The 23,222-nt window shown below is 39.8% G+C and overlaps 1 protein-coding gene across 6 annotated transcripts in view; it reads left to right on the top strand.

The window, feature by feature from the left end:
- The first annotated feature begins 987 nt into the window (after window positions 1-987).
- The window catches only part of LOC100693124 (protein Dok-7), a 42,968-nt gene continuing 20,733 nt past the window's right edge, over window positions 988-23,222 (top strand). For 3 of the 6 annotated variants that reach the window (XM_005464453.4, XM_019355778.2, XM_019355780.2), the window contains exons 1-7: window positions 989-1,543; window positions 1,634-1,679; window positions 3,635-3,865; window positions 6,698-6,898; window positions 15,481-15,600; window positions 21,728-21,826; window positions 22,017-22,813. In XM_005464453.4, the coding sequence (XP_005464510.1) occupies window positions 1,490-1,543; window positions 1,634-1,679; window positions 3,635-3,865; window positions 6,698-6,898; window positions 15,481-15,600; window positions 21,728-21,826; window positions 22,017-22,813 (1,548 nt within the window). In that variant the 5' untranslated portion in view covers window positions 989-1,489. Of the gene's footprint in view, window positions 1,544-1,633; window positions 1,680-3,634; window positions 3,866-6,697; window positions 6,899-15,480; window positions 15,601-21,727; window positions 21,827-22,016; window positions 22,814-23,222 lie in introns of all 6 variants that reach the window. The other 3 variants (XM_019355785.2, XM_005464452.4, XM_005464457.4) reach the window with 3 other exon arrangements.

The raw sequence follows: 23,222 nt of genomic DNA on the forward strand, positions 1-23,222 counted from the left end.
GAAACTACGCTATGAGGAAAAGCTAGAGGTTTGCAAACTTATCAGCTGATAAGTGGACCAGAGTAAATGAAGTATAGGTGTATGAATGGGCTCCACTTCGTATACTTCACAGTGGACCAATGCCTCCTGCCTCTTTTACTTTGCAAAGGTTTTCTCCATTTTTTGGCCACATCTACTAATGTACATTTACACAGGCTGCTGATATGTCCACACTTAAAATCCTTGCTTAATTGTCAAACCTTTTTCCAGCGGTTTTGTGTTTATATATGGTTGCTTTCCAATGACTTAACCTTCAGTTCAGTGTACTTCCATTCGATGCAATTCAGACTCAGATTTATTTATATAGTGCCAAAACACAGCAACACCTCAAAGTGCTTTATACTGTAAAGGCCCTACAGTATTTTGAAGAAAACTCCAACAATCGCATAACTCACAAAGCAACCACTTTGTGATGGTGGGAAGAAGGAACTCATTCAACGGGAAGAAACCTCCAGCAAAGGCAGGCTCAGGGACGGGCAGCATTCTGCTACAACCGCCTGGGTGGAATAAAGAAAAAGACAAAAACAGAGCACAGAGAGACAAAAACAGACAAACAAACGAACAAAAAAACAACCCACAAATCCTGGCAACTGCTTAGTTTAACTCGTTAACGTTTTGACCTCACATGAACGGGAAAGGGTGGTGCTACATTCAACGGCCACTTTATTAGAAGATTAGTACACATATTGATCCATACTGACATGATAGCATTACACATTTACTCCACATGCATCTCCCATTCCACAAAGGTGCACTGCTGGATTGAGATCAGGTGACGGTGGAGGCCATGCGAGTACAGTGAGCCGGCTCATTGACATGGTGACGTTTTCCTGCTGGACCATTTTTTCAGTCTTCTGTTGTCCAGTGTTGGTGAGCCCATGGCAATTATAGCCTCAGTTTCCTGTTGTTATCTGACCCAGTGTGGTCTTCTGCTGCTGTAGCCCATTTGCTCCAAGGATCAACATGCTCTTTTATGCTATTCAAGTTACTGTTTCCTTCCTCTAATCTCATCAACAAGGCAATCTCGCTGAGAACTGACGCTCACTGTACATTTCCTCCGTTTCATTCTATTCTCTGCATCCTAAAGATGGTTGCTGCCCTGTGCCCTTGCTTGATTAACGAGCTGTTGAAAAGGTGTACCTAATAAAGTGTCCGGCGAGTGTATATGTCTAGTTTGATGTATTAACGTGCTCGGTTTTACTGTTAGAGTGGTGTGTGGCATGTTAAACACGCGGTAGAGTCTCACTATACCAGCCCAGGTGGCAGCAGCAGCATGGCCGGCAGACAGACACACAGGCAGGCAGACAGACAGACACTGGTCATGCCATTTTCCATGTGCCTTCCTTGCTGGGGGGCGAGTTTGCGCCCCGCTAGAGGAGAGCGCAGCTATTTTGAAAGTGACCCCTCATTCAGGCAGCGACTCTGCAGCTGTCAGGAACCATGACTGAAGATGACGGATTCTGTTGTCGTGGAGGGATACGCCAGACTCAGAGACGGGAAAAAGGTTGCTTTTACTTTGTCTTAATATGCGGATATCTCCTACGCACACTTTGACCTGTGCTTTTAAAAAACACAACTTTTCTTTGTTTCACAGTGGAAAACTAGGTGGCTCGTGTTCCGCAAACCGTCGCCTGTAGCAGGTAAAAAAAAACTTAAAAACTAGCTAATTTTGTTTTTAGCATTTTGTCACATTGTTGTTTAGAATGAAGTCTGACAGCAGCTACACAAATCTGCCGCGACAAGCTGGAGGAGGACAGTGAGCTGGTGTTGCACTGCTTGTGTTTTCTGCTGCATGAAAGCTCAACAAGCCTCGGCTTCAAAGGGCCTGCGTTTGTGTTCAAATACACAGCTTTGACCCAGGAGGCTATGGCGTCCAAGGAGGGACAAAAAGACCTAAAACCTTTTAAAATAATGCTTACTAGCAAGGTTGAAACCTGGGGCTGCGGTGTGACACAGTTTTGCATGAGAAATTCAATACAAATCAAAATCAACATGTGTGCAAACCATAGTTGGTATTAAAAGACGTGTGTGGTGATAATGCAAATTGTGTTAAAGATCCGATACCAAGTAAATACGAGGCCAGTGTTGCCGATACTTTGAAACCTATAAAGGCAGTTTATCTAGGGGAAATTTGGCGAATTGTTGTTACTTTGTAAATTCTAAACACTAAATCACTGATTTTAACTTTTCCCAATAAGTAATTACCAGAGCAAAACACATTTAGTAGGTTTTCGTGCAGTTTCGTGCAGAAAAACATTTTTTTTCTTCGATTTTTCCTGTAATGTAAATGTGCCACTTTGGGGGAACTTCAGTTGTTTAAATGTGTTATGGGATATAAATAAAATAGACGTGACTATCAACACCAAATAGTTCAGACATTTTTAATAGTGCATTTTTGACATATATACATTGACGTTTCCAAAATAATAATAATAATTTATTTAACAAAGTTCAGTGGGCTACGTACTGAACTTAGTGGATAGAAACAAAGTATCGAGCCTATTATTGATCTAGTATCAATCTGACACCAATACCAGAGATGATATTGATAATATCGACTCTTGGATCAATTCGCCCACCTCTAGTAAAACCTGTATTACACAATGGTTCTGAAAAAGAGCTGAAACATTAGCACAAGCTAAAAGAATTTCATTAAAAGCCTTTTAGCGACTCTTTGCAAACGTTTAACGGTGGGATTGTGTTTTAAAAAACGGGAAAACTGATGCCAAAGGTGCTTTTAATCCACACACTGCCAAACACAAAATTGTCTTTTTTCCCCATGCTGTAAACTCACTCTTCATAGCATTTCTGCACAGTTTACTTTTTCTTTTTACACAATTACATTTATAAATTATTTATATTTTTACCACGTGTACTGCTTCTGCTGTACAACAGCAGGCTTTCAGATTATTTCTAAAACAACATCACACAAGCTTCAAACCCGTGGCTCTTATTTGATCGCATCTTCAAAGCTAATGTGCTAAAGTCTGAGCCAGAGACTCGCTGTATTTTTAGATGTACCATGAATGTGAATGGTCACGCTTACCTGTGAGGCTTCGGCTCTGCGGAAATAAAATCTAGTAGTCATTAAATTTGCACACATTTTCAAATATTTTATGGAAAAGTGAGTAGATTTAGAATGAACTTGTATTTGTACTGCATTCGGTTTTACCACAGAAAGGTTTCTTGGGTATGTTGCGCTGCACAGCTTAACATGCTCCACTGGTTGGAGTGAGGCTGAGTGCTGCTCCTCTTCAAATCTTTGATGTCATGTTATCCCAGCTGTCTGTGCTCATGCCTCAGTTATGCGAGTGTGTGTGAAGGAGAAGGATGATACACGGACACACACGGTGTTGTTTTGTCAGTTGACACTGATTGTTTCAAAGGTGGCAACAAACAGAGGACACTACAGTAGCTACTGGGGGTCAAAATACATCCTGTTAGTAACGGTCAGTGTCATTTGGGGATTCCAGTATTGATTTTACTTTTTTTTTTAATAAACAGAAAAAGAAAAGAGTCGAATTTTAATAATGTTTTAATGCAGACTGTGTTCTTCTGTCTTTGTTTCGTCTCCTGCTCATTGTCTGTCCTGCAGACTGCCTCGTGTTGCTGGTTTTTAAAGACAAATCAGAGAAAGTTCACGGCAACAAGGAGAGGGCGAGCGTCACCTTGGAAGAGATCTGCGGCTTGGAAGCTGGACAGTGGTATGAGGGTGTGGCTTTTACTCTGACCATCCTCTGCCTGAATCAGGCTGTTTTGCTGGGCTTTGACAGCAGGGACGCCCTGCAGGCATGGGACGCCCGCCTGCGATATAGCCTAGGAGAAGGTGAGAAGAACCATGAGTGTGTTTGTTTTACTTGTGTTTAACATCCAGAGTTTCTTTTTCTTTCCCCTCAAAACCTTTCAAGGAATTTAAATGATGACATTTGATGTTCCTATCCAGCTGTTCAAAATTACACCCGTGCAATCATCCACATGCTTCTGAATCAATTTCCTAGATAAACAAATGATTTTTGTCTTTGATGAATATCTCTTATCTACTATCATACTACGTTTGTTGTCTAAAGTGATATTTTAACTCTAAAGCTGTTTTTTCATGTCTGATTACTCTTAAGAATGTAATTTAGTCAAGCACTGACTCTCTTTAGTGTGCATATTGTTTACTGTGTGGACTTGTTATATAAGTTACATGCATCATGAAGCAATAGGAGCTATTAATAGCAACGAACTGTTCAGCAGGTGGCAGCTGAATTTTAAATCAGTCATTAATGACGGTGCTGGGGGACCTGATTGTGTGGAAGAGGCTTAAGACAAATTGCATTGCAGTTGTTCCTTCAAGTTTGTCGTTTGTTTTGTGTTAAAGTATACGTGTGCATGCTTGGACAGATGCACTTGTGTCTGTTCAGGCTTGCATTGAGAGTTAGATAAGTGTGTGTGTGTCCTAATGCCACTGAGTGGAGTGCATCCAAGCTGGCAGAAATGTCACCTGCCAGCCGCTGGGCTGAGGGCCACCATGCACAGAGCTTTTGTTGTCTTATGTGAGACTGCATGAATCCTTTTTAACCTGAGCGATGATGTGCCGCACCTGGCCAACATGCCCTCGTCGCCGCCTCCATTAATCAATCTCACCTGGCCAAGTTTGTTCAAATCCGCCAAAGTTTTTGGTTTAGTGTTGTTAAGGAAGATCCGCACTTGCTGTGTGCGAAATTTAGCAAAGTCAAAGGCAGAAACGCCAGTGAAGTGTTGTGATTCGCTCTAATTTTATAGCCGGCTTTCCTCTTTTTCTTATTGTCGAGACTCAGACTCATAACACACAGATGTCTGTGACAGGCTTTGATTGAGTGCGCTGGGCTTTAGATCTGAGCCCGTTGTGTTCGGTGCTCGGCTTGCTGATTTCATTCTGTCTGCAGCTGTTTCTCCTTTTTATTTGTGAATGAAATCAAATCCATGCAGAAGTAATCATCGTGTGAGGACACTGTGTTTTCTGCCCCTTGTGAAGCGTTTCTCCTGTTTTTGTCAGTATGCAAAATTACTTGACCGTTGTCTTTCCATTACTCATTAGTTCTGCAATCCTGCTCACTTTAATCACAGTGAACCCCAGTAGGCTGTTTGATGGTTTCTTTGATGGTTCATTAGGACAGAGTTGTAGAGCCCTCAAAAAATCCCTATAGACATTAAGTGCAGCCATTGACTGTATGTAAAAGATGGATGCAGCCAATGTTGCACCTTGTTTGTAAGCTTGCAAACTGAAGATTCAGTTAGCCAGCCATCTTGTTTTTTTTGTTGTTGTTTTTTAACAGAAGTAAATATTTTGATAAGGAATTTGAAACTGAAGTTATCATTTAATGCAAGGTTAGCAAACTACATCCATAAATGGTACATACGGATACATGTGCTCATTAGTCATAAGTAACAGATTAATAAAATGATATTTCACTCACAAAAACAGGAGTACCATCTTCTTGACTTTTAAGTACAATTAACCATCACAACAGTGTGTGTTATTTGTTAGATAATTGCAAAAAAAAACCCCATCCAGATCTGACTGTGAAACTCTTACTCATTGGCTAAAAACATGTTAGTCATAGTTTGTTACCCAATCGGTGTGCAGTTTCATGGAAAACCTTCATGAAATTTAAATGTTTTATTCATTATGACACAAAATGAATGACTGAGCCCATAAACCCATCAGAAAGCTTTTAAAGAGGTCATGTCAGAAAGCTATTTTCCCGTAGACTTCTATAGTACCAGAAGCCATGTTGTAATCACAGCTATCGCCTAGTTAATTTTTCATTTCCATGTTTTGTCACACCTGTTTTTTTTGTTTGTTTGTTTGTTTGCTTGTTGCTTTTTTAAAAATCCCAAGATAGATATCGTGAAAATGCTAATCCCTAGCCTTCAAAACAGGACTCTAGAAAACCTGTCAATGATGTTATAGAAGCTACGTTTTATACCGTCTATGCCTGCCACTTAAAGTGGCCACACTTTAAACAATGGAAAATAGAAATGGAAAAATATATTCAGGGTATATCAATTTATAAAAACAATTATCTCTACAGAATAAAACTGTTTATGCAACATACCTGGTCTGAACAGTTCTACTTTAAACTTGAATATTTTAACATGGTGGACTGTGTGGCTGTTTTGGACCAGCCCCAATGGACACTTAAGGTATTGCAGTGTTTCTGTGTTTGCTTTATTTTTCAGCCTCATACCAAAGTGAGGCTAAAACTCTTACAAAATACCTACACTTCACTATACCAGAGGACCTTTTTTCCAGCTCCCTCTTGCTAATTAGCTGCTAGATGCTAATGTTAGCAAGCTACTATATTTAGGTAAGGTACTTGCAAACATAATTACTCATAGCTTTCTAAATGGCACATATTTCACTGCAATGCAAGTCGAAAGCTGATGCTTCAGATTTACTTACAAAAATATATTCACCCAGAACGGACATTTGGGTATTTGAGAGTGACAAAATAAGATGCAGTCATTTGGCAGCTTATGAAAAAATGTATTCAGGGTTGTTTACCTCGTTTATGTGTTCCTCTTTACTCTTTCCACTCTTTCTACTTACTGTAAAACTCATTTACAGTTATTGAAATATGCGTTAAATTTGAGAATTTGGTCTGTCTTCACTCTTTTGTGTGTTTCTCAGTTCACAGATTCAGTGTTGGAGTCTTACCAGGGACCAAGTTGGAGAGCGGGCCTGCAACTCTCCATTTGTGCAACAATTTGTTGGCTCTTGCTCGGGATGTCCCTCCTGTTATTATTGGCCACTGGAACCTTCCAGACCTGCGTAGATATGGACCTGTACCAAATGGATTTGTGTTTGAAGGAGGAACAAGATGTGGCTACTGTAAGTTTATAGCTGCTTAATTATTGTCTGTTTTATGCTACATTTGAGTGTGTTAAGTTTATGTAAATTGGCTATTAAAATAATATTTTGTGCTTGGCAGAGGGTTTAGGGGATAATTGGCTATTAGGCTGCACAGCGACAAAGAAAATGTAATGCAAAATTTAATCACGGATTGTAATGTGAGGCATCTGAAACACATAAACAGTAAAAGACCTTAAACAAAAATGTAACAATGTTAAAATAACAAAATTGGAAGAAAAAGAGCATGAATGTTAAACCCCGACAGTGAATATCAAAGAAAATGTGCTTTTAAGAAAAGACAGAGAGACTCAAGTATGACTGCGTTAAACATCTCCATCCTTTCATAACATTAATATCTCCTGTGTAAAACCGGGTTCCATCATTAGAGGCTAATGGCTCATTAAATCATGATACGTGCTGTGGTTTGTGTCTCTCTCCCTCTCAAAAACACAAAATAATCACCGGCTGTGATTTGCGGTGATTCATGCTTATCTTTCTGCCCGTGAAAGAGAAGCTCTTTCTCAGTACAATAAATCTGACTAAAAAAAATATGCTTTATAGCCTGAGGAAATACAGCTAGAAGAGGAAAGGAAGTTTGAGTCTTTGTTATTGATGATTAGTTTGTCCTTGCCTTACTTTTGCAAATGTGCCTTGTGCAAAATAGAGTGGACCTAAAACCTTTTTCCTGTGACAGGAACAGTAAATAGTCTGCAGGAATAATATTTTGGTCCAGCAGTCCAGAGAAAATTAATCTTTTTGGCTGTGTTCTTTCAGGCTCCGTTCTTAAGTGTAGAACTTCTTGGATGAAAACTCATCCTGCAGTGAAATAATAACTCAACAGTTTTTAATGTTGACCATGCTGCTGTCCGTACGATTGGGCTGATGAATAATTTATCAAATGTGGGCATATGAAGAGAGCAACAAACAGTATCCTCTGCTGCGTCCTGCAAACAAATTTGACTTTTAGTACTTTGGTTTAGCGCTTTTAAAACCCCGTGGTCATCTGTTAAGCATGCACGGACCTGATTTGGATTCCTGTGTGATGCTCGAACTTTGAATTTGCATCTTTGCATGGAGAAGATCGCTGTAAACATTAGGATTAGTGGGTTGAGCTCAGTCACTGGGTGTGTTTTTTGCTCTCTGGTTGTACATCTGGCCTCCCTCGGGCGGGCACGTTGAGGAAGATGCTCAGTGGAGTTTCATGAACCAAAAAAAGAGAGAGCCCTCAACAACTACATGTGCTGTTATCGTCATGAAAGACTGTTTGGTCCTTGTTTTTCTGCTTCCTTTTTGAAAGGCTTCATATAGAAACTTTTATCAGGCAGCTGATGGCGTGAGTTCTTCTTTAGATGTTTTATTGGAATACAGAATTTTGGTTTTCTTTAGTATATATTTAGATTTAGGAAGTGTTTTTCTGACTATGATGATTCTTGCCATGATTTCCCTGATTTCCCAATGTAGGAAGATCCTATAGTGACTGTTTTCAAATGACATCATGTCATTGCAGAAACTGCAAGCAAAGCATTAAGTATAATAACACTGTTACTATAGCAATGCAAATGAAACAGTTCTACAAACCCTGCCACCAATGGCAAATCCCACCAATCCATCAGTCTCTAAACCAGGCGTTGTCAAACATAAGGCCCAGGGGCCAGAAACGGCCTGGGAAACACAAAGGAGTACATAGATTTTGGAAGCTGTGTTTTCAAAGGTTTTACAGCCTTTCCTACTGATGAAGACGGGCACCACACCAAAGTAATTAACAGATAAACCCAGTTCTTTACAATAGACCCACAGTAAAACAAACAAACAAAAAAAAATAGAAATGAAAAGTTTCTGTGAATTAATTAAATAATTCAGTTTTGTAATTACAGGAGAGTCTGAGCAGTGAGCTACCAGAACCTTTTCTGTAATTTTACACATTTATTTATTCATTCTGGCAGATTTCTTTCTTTTCATTATGTTATTAGCAGCTTGTCATTATCATGTAAAAAAACACCAAGTCCTACTGTTAAAATTCCACCCTGTTTTTGGATCAGTTGTAATAAATTTGTAGTTAAAAGCCTTTACACTGACACAAAAGAGAGGTTTTTCTATTTTGGCCAAATTAAAATCATAGTGTGCTGTATGTTTCACATGATGTAAAATGAATTTAACATCCTGGCTCAGTGGCTCTAAACTGACACTGGAAATATGTTTTGATTTGTCCATATAACCTACCAGAAATATTGTTGTCTGGTTCATTACTGATGAATCAATATTAGCTATTAGATATCATTAGCTAAAAAGCAGCCACTATTGCTTTAACAAATTGTTTGCCCCTTTTTCTCCCCAATGGGAGCGTTACTGGCCAGTTTGGCCCAGCATTACACAGAACGTTATATATTTAGCACATTTAGCACTGGCGTTCTTGTTATGCACTTTAATCTTGACGGCAGTAGAAGGGATGTGTGTAAAAACATTGCTAAAATGCTTCAGTGGCGGATCTTTTCTGTTTTTTACTAGTTAAAGTGCTCCAGCAGATCATCTGTGTGGATCTCAACCACCCAAAACTGTCAGTTTGTTATTTATTTTTTTTTTCAATTTTTTGCAGGGTGCTTTGAATGTTCATGGATTAAAACAGATGATATATTGAAAGGCTTGTGCTGCATTTGTATGGAGTATCCAGTTTCTTGGAACGGTGCTTCACCCTCCAGGACTTCACGCTGAGCACGTGATCGAAAGCTATGAATCACACAGTTGTGTCATTAAGTAAATCACAGAGCTGTCCACACTTTGCTTTTCCAAACTGTGCTCATAGGAGCATTAAAGGAGCGGATGAGCAGATGTGAATCGTTACTTCTGATCAAAATTTCCAGAGTATAATCAGAGCGACAATACGATGCAGATATTTTGAGTTTTGTCGAAGCGTCTGGCTTTATAGTGACGTAACAAGATACGTACACAATCATCTGATCACGCGTGTTTGGTTCCGTCTGAGAGGAAATTGGATTTAGATTGTTTCCAAACCCCACAACCTTTTGTTTTGTTTTTTTGCCACATAACCCATTTTAACACTACACAGTAAAAAGCATCTGGAGTAACGATGTGACAGCAATGTATTTCACATGCTAGGTATCAGCTTACCATAAAGAAAACACTGCTCAGCTGTGAAAATGGTAAGAAACTGAGTTGGAGTTGCTCTGCTGGACAAACTATAGGATGACATGTTCTAAGATGTCTGTTGTTCTCATTATGCTCCGTGTCGTACATATGATACACAGGCAGCTCCTTACCTTTGAGTCTGTCCATTTAGTCTGTTGATTTAAAGTTTTTAAAAGGGTTTTGTTCTTAAAATTGCAGTTTTATTGAGTGAAATTAGGTTTGACTTTATTATGTTTTAGTCAAGCCCTGTGACAGACTGGCGACCTGTCGCAGGGCTGTACCTGCCTTTTGCCCTAAGACAGCAAGGATAGCCCCCCACAACCCTGCAACCCTGAAAAGGATAAGTGGAAGAGAATGGATGGATGGATGTTTTAGTCACATGCTAGAAGAGCATATTTTCAGAATCTTCAACATGTCACCTTAGAGATGACATGTCATACATGTATTTTGGCCTTGTGGTTCTTCTTTTTTTAAATGACCCCCTTCTTTGAAGCATTATGTAATCACCCCACTTGGAGGATGTTCATTCAACTCTTTGACTTTGTACCAAATAAACAAACCACCACAGATGTGACGCAAATGCACTTTTGTTTAAAAGCCGAACATTCTGGCTTCATGAAACATGCCTCAAACAAGTTAATTTAATTATTGATCTGTTTTTCCCAGATTAAGCACAGAGGAGGGAAAATATGGAATCACTTTGTGATTTGGATGTGTAAAACAGACACTTTTTAATATTAAAAATAGTCAGCATTTAAAAGAGTGTTTGCAGACCTCAGCAAGCTGTTATACCTGGCTGATCTCCAAGAAGAGAGCTGTCAGTCAAAAGGATTATACAACTCCTTGTTTTTCCCCAGTCAGCTGTGTCTAAGAAAAGTGCAAAGTGTTAAGAGTAAAAAAGGAAAACTTAAGGGTAGATGGAAGATGTCAAAGAGTCAGAAGAAAATTGAAAATGCTCAAAAAAACCCATAAATAGGCAGAAAGAAGAATCAGTGGTTTTGTGATAAAACTGTAAAAAATGGGATCACCAGCATTAACGCCTAATGGGAAGAAAACAAGGTTAGAGTGCGCGAACACAATTGTGCACTGTGGATGATTTGCTAAGAGTCCCGTTCAGTGATGAATCTGCATTTGCCAAAGGGGGATGATGCAGCGACTTTTATTTGGTGCCATAAAAAAGATGAAGGCCTTGAGAAATCAAGCAAAAATGGAGCAGGAGAGATGAAAGTCATTACCTCAACAGTAAATGCACAGGTGTAGACTGCTTTACGCTTTTCTTATTGCACTGAGGGCGTGGTTTTGGTTATGATTAGGATTAGTTTTCAACATCACGATGATGTCGATGCATCTTGTCACAGAAGAAAGGAAATGCAGACAGACTCGTTGACATGGTCAGCACACGGTCTAGGTCTTAACCCAAACACAAAATTTACAATGTCTGGAAAAAATGTGCCATTACATAAAATTATTTAATTAGTTTGAAGTTTGTTTCATGAAGTCAGAGTTGTTCAGATAGTAAACAACAAAAGGAAAAAACAACAACACTTTATCACATCTGTGGTTTGTTTATTGCTGCAAAGTAAAAGAGTTCAGTGAACATCTTCCAAGTGTGACGACTTCATGTTTTTTGCCAGAGGTTGTAAGTTTTTCCATGTCGTCTAAAATTCATATCCAGTGGCATACACTCCAATAAGGCCACATCGGCTAATAATATTGTATAGCCTATGTTTAGGTCGGGCTCTGAATACTACAGTGTATGATTACAACGCAGTGATCACAAGAATGAAGACGGCTGTGACTCGTGTGTAATATTTTGTACTTTGCTCAGATGTTCTTCATGTACTTGCTTTTTCCTTTGAGATGCAAGATTGTTGAAATCCTGCTTTTGATTGCTCGTGCTTCCACAGACATGTAATACCAAAGACCCCAGGTAACCGAAGTACTCTCTGAATGACTCACATTCAAAAGCTTCAACTCGACTCGACTCATTTTTTTAAAAACCATGTCATGGCGCTCTTTCAGAAGTGTTCCGGTGGCCTTTACTGCTTCATTAATCTGATTTCTGAGCTTTGATTTTTGCTCTGTGCCTTTTTTCCTGTCCACACACTTTCGATCATGTGTGATATCAGTCAAAATTCAAAGAGTGGGCTTGCTGTGGCTGCTTTGAATTGCTTAGAAGTGTAATGGAGAGCACACAGCGTGACAGTTAGCAAACTATGTTTCAGTCGTTCTTGTTTGTTCGTTGCGTTTTATTGACTCGGCAGATGAAGCATTAGAAAAACATCTGTTCAGAACAACAAGAAAGGAAACGATTCAGTCTGTGCATAATCACCCCTGCTGTGCCCCAAACTCAGCAGCATGCATCACTCTGGAGAAGCTGTCAGAGTTTTCCTTAAGGTCTGTTTGAACACGTCGGGCCGCGTGCGTCCCTGTGATAAGATAAAGTTTGAAAAATTCAACAGATGTGAAACTATTAAAGTGAAGAGGACCGTATGTGAACACCTGGAGGGGACAGACAGAGACATTGGAGCATTAAAGATACATGATGACCCTCCTGGAAACATGACACTTTTTTTTGTTTTAATTTAAGAACCAATAAGCCTTCAGTAGTCTACCCTAGCTTATCATAAATAAGGTTAAACATTGTACAGAAAAGGGGGAAAAAAAGCCTGCATCTCAGTGTTTGTGTGCGGTGAACGCCGAGCATTCCTGTGACATGTAATCCCTCGGCACAGTTTATCCACAGCACGGCGAGAAGTGATTTAACTGTGCTGGGTGTCTCACTTTTGGTTAGAGCAGCTGTAGAACTGCAAGCTGCATTTGTCCTGCCTTTTGTCCGCACCACGGGCGAATGGTCATTTAAATAATGTGTAGGTGTGCGTGCGAAATGCTTAGCGCTAAAGTGACAGATGGAAAATAATGGACAATTAATCAAGATGAGAAATCTGTTGGATATGATACTTTATTAAATCACAGAATAACACAGGATCACTCAAAGAGGTACATGAGAGAACTGAATTCTAAAACTTTAACTAGCAATTAGATTTATACTTAAAATTATATAATAATAAATGCATTTTCCTTACACCATTTAAGGGGAAATAATCAGGCTTTCCAGCTGTATAAGATTTATTTCCAAGAAGCATTGTTACAACAAAGAAATTATCAACCAAAATCACACTTTGGTTTCAGTTTAGTTGCTAGATAAAGTAGAAAGTATTATAGTTCATAAATATATATAATGTCCAAAACATACGACTGCACATAATTGCTCGTTTTTAACCCCGTCTTCTGGGTGTGTAAGCAGCCAGCAGTAACAAGTCGTCAGTATAATAATTATTTTGTAACTTTGCTGTACCAAAGTGTTCAGAAAAACGATTTTCTCTAAACGCAGTCAAAATGACCTCTCAGTAATTAGTGCTCTTATAGTTTTGTTACTTTATTTACTTGCTTTGTTTGTTCCTGAATTTTATCGTCCTGGAATAGTTAAACTGGATAATGTTTACATGCGTTTATGAAGGTTGCGAACATGGTAGTGAAGGAAATCTGAATTTCACATTAAAGTAATTAAAGTTTGCTAGACTTTCATGTTGAGCCGTTTGGATGACTCTGCTGCTTTCGAAATAAAAAAGCCAACCTTGGCTGTCGGCGCTTGCTCATTTACACTTCCCACTTAACAAAGTTGGATTTTATAAGCTGTGTTACTTTGTATGGATGCTGTGTTTTTTATCACCTCTTGGAGCAGAGACCAGAAGGGTCCATTTGAGTTGTTTTCATTCCTGCAGAGATTAATGTGAACTAACAAGCTTTGCCACCTGTTCTTTGTTTTGTTTTGAATGTTTGTTTTTGTTTTTGGATTTTTTATTTTTTGGGTAATCGTGCATTTATTAGTGTAACTAAAATGCAGTCACCTATGAAAAGCAACATGTATATAAATTTGTAACGTTGCAAGATGAACGTGTATGAGGTGAGACACCCCTTAATCAGCTCCATCGTAAAAGCACAAAGGAGGCAATAAATCTTTAGTTTGAACAGGTTAAAACACTTGAGCAGACTTTGGTGCTGACCTTTGACCCCTGCTCACAGCCACAGCAGTGTAAGGGCAGCTTTGACATGGGTGGCTTCAGCTGCAGAATGACACAACAACACTTTGTAATGCGCAGGCCGTTGTGCTGTCAGAGGGAGGTCAAGAGACCTCAGGAGAACGTGACCCCTCTGACCTCTCCCTTATATTAAATCCTCCTTTATTAGACTTTAAATTGTTGAAATAGACAAACTGGGAGCCATAAAGAAGGAACTTTTTTATTATGTAATACTTTATAACTACAGCTTTGACTTGTGAAACGCATCATCATCATCATCATACCTCGGTTACTTCCTGAAAAGGTTCATGTAGTGCTCGTTTACACACACTACACACTATAAATGATCTGTCTATATCTATCTGTATCTATCTCTATATCTCTGTCTCTTTATTGCCCTCTGTCTGTCTTTATCTATCCCTATCTATCTATATCTCTATGTCTATCTGTATATCCATCTGTATATATCTCTATCTCTATCTCTATATCTCTGTCTCTCTCTCTCTATCTTTATCTATCCCTATCCATCTGTATCTCCCTATATATCTCTATATCTATCTACATCTATATGTATCTATTGTAACAAATTCTCTTCTACTTTTAGGCGGTATTTTCTTCATGAAATTATTTTTATATTGATATGAAAAATAAATCATTTGATTTCAATAAAAAAAAAATTGACAGATGGTCTTTGATTAATTGTTGTTATTATTAGCAGCTGTGTTTTGTAAAATATCTGAGTGGTCCATGATTTTGGCGAGCTGTTGACTTTCCTTGTAGAACCATCGAGGAAAGTCGTGGCTTGGAGTAAAAACTTTATGTCCCACTTACGTAAAGATTATGGCTGCCATTTTTTTTTTTTTACATCAGAATTAAAGCTGTTCTCACTGGTCCCGGGTGAAAATTGTGTTGCTGTAATATTAATTTGCTCATATAGTAAGCTATGAAAACAGAAAGGGTCAAAAACATCAGCTTATGACATTGAGCGCATGTTAGCGTGTTGATGTTAGCACTTACCTCAAAGCACTTTGCCTAAGTAACCATTATGAAGCTGTTAGAATGACTGTCCTTGTTTAAAAGTAAAAGAGAAATAGTTTTTAATTTTAAATAGTAACCAAATATTTCTCAGTTTAGGACATTTTGATGGTAGTTGAAAAGTAGAAATGTTTTTTCTAAAATTGGAAAGTTTGCCTCATTTTACTGATTTATAGCAAGAAACAGCCTGACCTTGTAATTATATTGGCATCACCAATGTTGCACGATCTTTCTTGTTCATTATTTACTGTAAAATATACTTCCATAAATTAGCTTAAAACTAATGAAGTCTATTTTCAGGGGCTGGTGTTTTTCTGCTCGCATCTGCTGAGAGCGAGCAGATCAGCTTTCTATTCGACTGCATCGTCAGAGGCATCTCCCCCACCCGAGGCCCTTTTGGACTGCGGCCCATTTTGCCAGGTCAGTATCAGAGGTGTTTCATATTGCTTGGCTGAAAAAGGACGGAGAAGTTATACGGAGGGAGAATGTTAAGATGGAGGAGTAATTGTTTTAAAGCTGTGGTTCTTGGGGAAAGCAAGCGACTCGCTGACTTATTTCAATAACATTTAACTTTTAGCCTTTTAGCGAACGAGGCTGGGGGGAGTGACTTCTGAGAATTCCTGCCTTAAAGAAAAGAAGTGGACTTCTAAGTATAAATACTAAAGTCAACATTTACCGTTATAATTTTAGCTAACTCTGCTTGTGTTGCTTATAGAGATTCATCATGGCTGACATGCTCTAGCTTCCTGAAATCCACCCATTTTTGGCAGAATAAAGCCAGAGGATTTCTTTGATGATGGATATGCTTTGATCTGCCTAAATTATGTCTGGCAGCTGTTTTTATTTTTTTTTTTGTAAATGCAATTACATAAATCCCCATGAACCAATTTATCATTTTAGTCAAACGTCCTAACCCCTGACTTAAGTGATGAATGTAAAGCTTTAGGTCACCTTAAACTTCAGTAGGAGGATGACTATTGTACTCACTCTGATTAGGTAACAAATTCAATTGTATTCTATGTATAGTCCAGGGTGAAGTGCTACTGGTGGGCACGTTAGAGGATGGATCTAGTTCCAGATTGCTGTCAGGTTTCAGTTTGTGGAAGATGTCAAGCACCAAAGTGTAAATGGTAAACAAGGTTCTTCTGTTCCTTTGCAATCTGCTGTGAAAATCTGACACGTGTCAGTTGTCTTCACTAATGGCAGGTCTGCCTTTTGTGATATAATATCACTATTTATTTAAAATACAGTAGTGAAAGTAGATGAAAGGAATTCATCAAAAATGTGAATTGAAAAAAGTACCGTGCCCTGTGAATACTGTGAATAATTTCTTAATCAGAAATCAGGCAATTGAGGTAATTTTAAGGTGCCAGTGTTAGAGTATTATGTTCTACTTTTTTAAGATACTAACCAGTAACTCTGAAGACTGAAGAATCGATACATTATTTATCAGAAATATGACAAAGAGAAACAGAAAAAATGAATTTTTAAGTTTGAGTTTGGTGTTATAGCCAGAAATGTTTTGATTTTATGGTGTGAGGAGCAGTGTTGGTCAAGTTACTTGAAAATAGTAATTACTAATTACTGATTACTTCTCCAAGAAAGTAATCCCATTACTTTACTGATGACTTATTTTCAAAAGTAATTAGTTACTTTATTACTTTTAAAAAACATGATACACAACCTTTTATATGTTATAAAGCAATAGACCTTTCAGCCCAATTTTATTTTTTCTGCATAATCCATCATATAAAATTGAATCAAATGGAAAAATCTCTTTAGAAAACTTGTTTTATTACTTTTAATCTTTTAACATTATGCACATTGAATCAAGCAAGAATTAAATTATGTGCAACAGTCTTTGACTTGAAGAAATTTGTTTAACATTTAAACCTATTTTCTGCATATTCCAGCATATAAAATAAAATATTTTTTTGTCTACACTCACTCTTTCAAATAGATGCAAATAAATAAAATCATAGATTCAGCAGCACTAAGTCCTGTCGCCCTTAAATCTATTTTCACCTGTTTAGCAGGAGTGGGGCCCATGAAGGTTTGCCCAGTACTGCAGCGTTCATGTCAGTGGGGGGATCCGGGGGTTTCTCTGTGAATTTCACATTCCCATGGCAGCGTGCTCGGCGCTTGCTCAGATTTGAAGTTTAATTTTTCGCTGTAGAAAGAAGTTTTCTTCCCATGCAGAGTGAACAGCAGACGCTAATGTTTTTGTCACTTTTTACGAAATCAAACTCAAAGTAATGTCAGTACTTCTGAGCTTTAAACGCTGCTTGGTCGTACTCTCTCCTGCACTCCATATTATCCACTGTTGATCTAAACACGTCTGTTGCTACCACGAATGTCGCACGCTCGTACGTTGTTGTCATGAGACACTCTCACAAACAAAATCACGGTTTAGTAACACAGTAACGCAGAAACGCAGAGTGCTTATGGGAAAGTAACAGTAATCTAATTACTTTTTTGCAATAGTAATCCCTTACTTTATTAGTTACTTGAAAAAAGTAATCGGATTACGCGTTACTGCCCATCTCTGTTGAGGAGTGATCATTTTTGAGTGGGAGGGTTATGTGCTAATGCTTGCTAGCTTGTTGTAGAAAGGGCATCCATGAATTGCATGTGTGTATCATATAAACACCAATACCTGCTAACACATTTTGACTGACTGTACAAAATGAAGCACAGATCTCTTGTCTTTGGTACAGTTACTGTACAGCAGTGTATATTATTTGTTTGTCCAAAGTGTGGCCCAGGGCCTCCTGGTGCCCACAAAGGTACTAGAGGTGGTTTGCAGCAAGAACAGAAACTTAGTTTGAAATTACTCATGGTTACAGTTCCATCCATCCAGTCTCCTCCTGTTATCAGGCTCGCGAGGGGGCACAAGCCTATCCCAGCTGTCATAGGGCGAGAGGTGGGGTACAGTCTGTCACAGGCCTGTTACAGTTACATATTTATATACATATTTATGTAAACAAAAACTGGTAATAGGAGGAGATTCACTTGTGATACAAACTCATTACTTTGATCTACATTTACTGCTTTTTCTTGAAATTTGATTAGAGTGAAGATTTAAGACTGGGTGGGCCTCATGGGAATTTTCTGGGTTTTAAGTGGGCTGAAACATTCTTCACGTTGGGAATGGCTGTGTAATATTATCTCAATAAACATGCACACCAGGTCCAGTAAGATGAAAAATAAAATATAAGTTGTAATTTGGTACAGCGTCATGATCCATGTTATATTTGCTCAAACATTAGATACAAAACAGAAAAAGCTGTAGCCATTCTTGGATATATTTTGTATTTTACATTTCCCCATATTTGGTCACTTCTTTTAAACACTTTCAAATGTTAGATGACGTGTTACTGAAGTGGTTAAACATTATTTGGTTCCCCGCTGTTTCCTGCAACACTTTTGATTTTCCACTCTAGCAGTTACAAAAAAAACAAAACACTTCTCACCCAGCCTCCAACTTAACAGGAAATGTTGAGAGAGTAGCTGCAGGGCCTTGTGGATATTTTGGTTTTCACACATCTTGCCGCCCAATCGCATGTTGAGCTCATATTCCTATTATTGTGATGCATAGTAGAATAAATAGTAGGGAGGATGTGGGTTGGGGTGGGGGTGGGGGGTCAAAGTCATGGTAGCAGAGCAGCCAAAGCCTCCTAATCGCTTCGGGCATGTGTGTAACCTCATCCACAGCATTCCACTGCTGCCTCCCCCCCATCATTCTTGGTCACAGTGCTCTTGGCTCTCCCCTCCCCTTTTTCCTCATCTTTCACTTTGTCTTCTCCCCCTTTGCAGTCCTTAACCGCGTCTCTCGTTCTCACTTACCTTTCACCTCACAGTCCATGTCCGCGTCTGTCTGTATTGCATGATTAAATCTCTATTTTGATTAATTACAGTTAATGTTCTTGGCTTATTTATCTGTCTCTCGCCCTTGGATGCTCCAGTGTGTCCACCTCTAGTTTTCCTGCTTTGTGTTTAGTTCCCTGCATACAAACTGTTCCCGCAGTGCTCCTTTTTGCATTTGGTCATAAGTACGTTTGTCTGTAAAGATGAAACATAAAAAGCAGCTGGAAATGTAACCTACATGCATTTTAAGCTGTCAGACAAGAAAAAAACACCTCAATTGATGAAAGATTATGTAAAACGCTGATGGCTGGTTAGATTGGCCTTCATATAGGGCTAAACTAAGATTGACATTTGATCATTTGTACTTATCACTGTAGATTTATTTCATGTAGATTCTTTATTCCACAACCACAGACATTAGAAAAATGTAGTGAGGACGTTTATGAAGCCTGTTTACAGCTCACTGCCATCTTTGCCAACTTCTGGAGCCATAAAATCCAAATGTGGCCAAAGGGGAGTAACCCTGAAGGCCTGAACAGAGCTCAGCCGGGCTGTGCAAACCTCAAAAATATTGCTGACCTTGATAGATTGGATACCTGTCAGTCAAGCAAGCATCACCTGAGGCTGGCTTAGTGCTTGTTAGAAGAGCAAATGATTTTCACTTAGTTTAAATTTAGCACACCAAAAAGCAAAACTATGCCTGAACTGAATCAACAACTTATATTTGAGAATAAAGTGATAAAAATACAAACTCCTCATTTTACACTATGAAATGCTAAGTGCAGCTGATTCAGTAGCAAAAACTTTACAGCATTAACTTAAAGTGATCATTTTCTGTGTGTCTTTATCAGTCTCGCACGTTGTTATGGTTAGGCAGACTCTTTTTCAGTTTGCAGGCATTTGTTTATGCACAGCTGTCTTGAGGTCCGTCCTACCACAGCATTTCAGTCGGGTTAAGGTCTGGACAAACAAATTCTTTTCCTTTTCAGACATTCTGTTGTAGATTTGCTGCTGTGCTTGGGATCATTGTCCTGTTGCATGATTCATTTTCAGCCAGGCTTGAGCTCTTGGACAGATGGGCTCTAGAAAACTTTGCTACACAGAGGAGTTCATGGTGCCAAGATCCTGATCCTGCAAAACAAGCCCAAATCATCACCCCTACACCACTGTCATTGACAGCTGGTATGAGGTGTTTGTGCTGATGTGCTCTGTTTGGCTTTTGGCAGACGTGCACAGCCAAACATCTCCACTTTGGTCTCATCTGTGCAAAAGAAATTGTTCCAGAAGTCTTGTTCACATAGAGCTTTGCAAACCAAACCTCGCTGCCATTTCCTGCAATCCTTCCAAACACATCACACTTGTTGAGTCCTTTTCTAAATGTACTGTTATGAACTTTGACATTTAACATACTAACTGAGGCCTGTAGAGTCTAAGATGTAGCTCCTGGGATTTTTGCAGTTTCTACAGTATTGCTTCAGTATTATGTTATACTGTCACAATAGGGGATGCTCATATTAAACATGGCCAAAATTTCAAGTAATGAGGTTAGTGTATGTACCAGTAATCTCTGTGAGTCAAAAGCTCAGGCTTCAGACTGCTCTAAACACTGTGATGTCAGAGGATGTCTCTAATACTGTATGGTTGTATGAGCACAGAAACTCCACCCACCTGCTGTCCAGACCTCCTGTTTCTGAGTGGCAGGCAATCAGAAGAAAGTTGGCTTAAAGGGAGAGGCTATAACTGCTTGTTTCAGGCAGAGGATGATCTAAGGCGTTACATCAAGGGCCTAACTTTGACTCATGCATGTTGTAGTCCAGTAATGTAAGCATGGAGTTCAGTCAGAAACAGGAAAACTCCACAAAAATCTACAAAATACTTAAAGGAAAAATAATGGAGGAACCTCAGCCTATATGTATAAATGTAAATATATGTATATGAGGAAGCCTGCTTTCTCAAGCGACACCATTAAAGGAGTGTGTGGTCAACATGTGGGGAAAAAAACATATTTTTTTAATTTTTTCCCAGTGTGACCTTTTTCAAACACCTTTTTAGACACTCCTGTACACTGGAGGTCAGTACTCATCACCTGGGATTTCAGACTTATGGTATATTTACCACTTTACTGATGCAGGATTTAGATGGATATAAAAAAATATATCAGCCCAATGTTAGAACTGACCTTGATGGTCCAAGGCACATTAGATTCATGCACGGCCCACAGCAGCAGAACGCGTACCAGCAGAGCCACGTGGCAGCACTATTAATACACCCCTCGGTGTTGCACAAATACTGCTAGGTGTTCCCCTGTGTGACCCTTTTCTCTGCCTGTCCAACAGCACGCTACACTCAGAGATCAAATAATAGCACACGTCCACAAAGTTGTTTACTCCTTTTCACTTACACCTTGTGGCTGACACTGTTTGCTCGTTCACAGACAGTTGAGTGAGACCGTTGCAGTTTAGAGTGTCCCCTCTCATGTCTTTAGAGTAGCTGGATGTGTTTTCGCAGCTGTGCCCGTGTCACCGCCGCGGCTCAGCTGCGTCACATTTGATCCCATATCTCATTGACAGTGTCGAGATTCATCACACTTAGCACTTACACTTCATTTTTCTCTGCCCGACTTTTCATGATTGAGATCATGCTGGCTGCTATTTATAATAGAGCCCTTTGTTTTTTACAGATCCCAGTGCCAGCCAAACCACTTCAGAGGAAAAGCTGAACCTCGAGGCCCAGGAGCTAGAGAAACGACTGAGCATGCTCTCTCATGGGAGTGGCACAGGTAGAAAACGCGACCAAAGTTTTTGGGTGCGCTTTCAGGTGCTTTGATTTATTGTTCCATTAAGTGGAAGAAAAAAAGACTGAGGCAAAACGAGTGCGTCATGATTCCTTAATGTGCTTTGTTGATGAAAGCAGTGTTTTTGTTGATTAAATTCATTAAAGGTTTAATTATGTTCTGCTCGTCTTGGCAGTCTCTTCCACTTACTGCCCGTCTGCTGGGGGCGACGACCGCAGCATTTCTGGTTCTTCTGACACTTCAGACACCAGCCATTCAGACTGCAGCATTGGCAGCCGGCTGGGAATTTGGACTGAACCGGCTTCCAACCCACCTGAAAACGTCAGCCACGCGGGCGCTAAAGTGCCACTGCAGATCAGCGAGAAGCTTTCCACCAACCAGGGAGGTGGACACCGGCCTGCGGCCAAGCCGCCCCGGCAGCTTCAGGAAATCGGTCGTCAGAGCTCATCAGACAGTGGCATCGCTACTGGCAGCCATTCCTCGTACACTGGTAGTTTCTCCTCCTACACAGGCAGTCTGGATATGACCCCCGGAGAGGACTTTGGTTCTTTTTTAAGCCTGCCTCCACATTTGGCTCAAGATCTGAGCCCTTGCACTTGCCCTGCTGTTCCTGGACATGACTACCAGGTGCCAACTTCACTTAGGTATGTCTATGACACTCCCAGGAGTGTTTTACAGGAGGCAGGTGGAGGTGCCAAAGACAATGAAGCCTCCACCTCAACTAAAGACCCTCCAGCCCTTTCAGGGTTCACAGCAGAGGCAGCAAAACAGGACAAGAGCAGTGCCACAACCCCTGAGGCTCACTCAGAAGCTACTGAAAGTCAGTCAGTCAGTGAACTCTTGCAGGGCCTTTCAGTGACGAATAAGAAAACCAAGGTGGCACCCTCTAGTGACTCTTGTAATACCTGCGCCTCCCTCACTTCTGTCAACAAAACCATCGTGACCATCTGCTCTGTATGCGGTGGAGTTAAGGTAAGTGGAAACACAAGTATTCTGTTTGTTTTCTGGCAAAAGGGAATGTTGATCAGATCTGGGTTAAACAAGCGTAGCTGCGTTCTCCTGAACCATCTGTTTTTCCATCGAACTTCAAAAAAAGAAGGAAAAAAAGTCATCAGTCCTGTTCAAATGGTCTCGTGAACACGCTCCATTGTATAACCCGCTGTCACGCAGTAGCAGCTTGTGTGCACAGGCTTTATCATCAGTGTATCATCTGTTCTGTAGCCCGCTTGTCAGTGTGACCTTTGTGGTATCGTGCGGGCTGACGGTGATGCCGCGCTGCGTTTGGTGTCAGAACAACTAACAGTCCCACGGCCCATCTGTCCAACACGTTAGTGTTTCTGCAGTTTTACACTGTCACTGAATATGGCAGATTCACACCTTG

Source organism: Oreochromis niloticus, linkage group LG3 (genome assembly GCF_001858045.2).
Source record: "Oreochromis niloticus isolate F11D_XX linkage group LG3, O_niloticus_UMD_NMBU, whole genome shotgun sequence".
Classification (NCBI taxonomy): Eukaryota; Metazoa; Chordata; class Actinopteri; order Cichliformes; family Cichlidae; genus Oreochromis; species Oreochromis niloticus.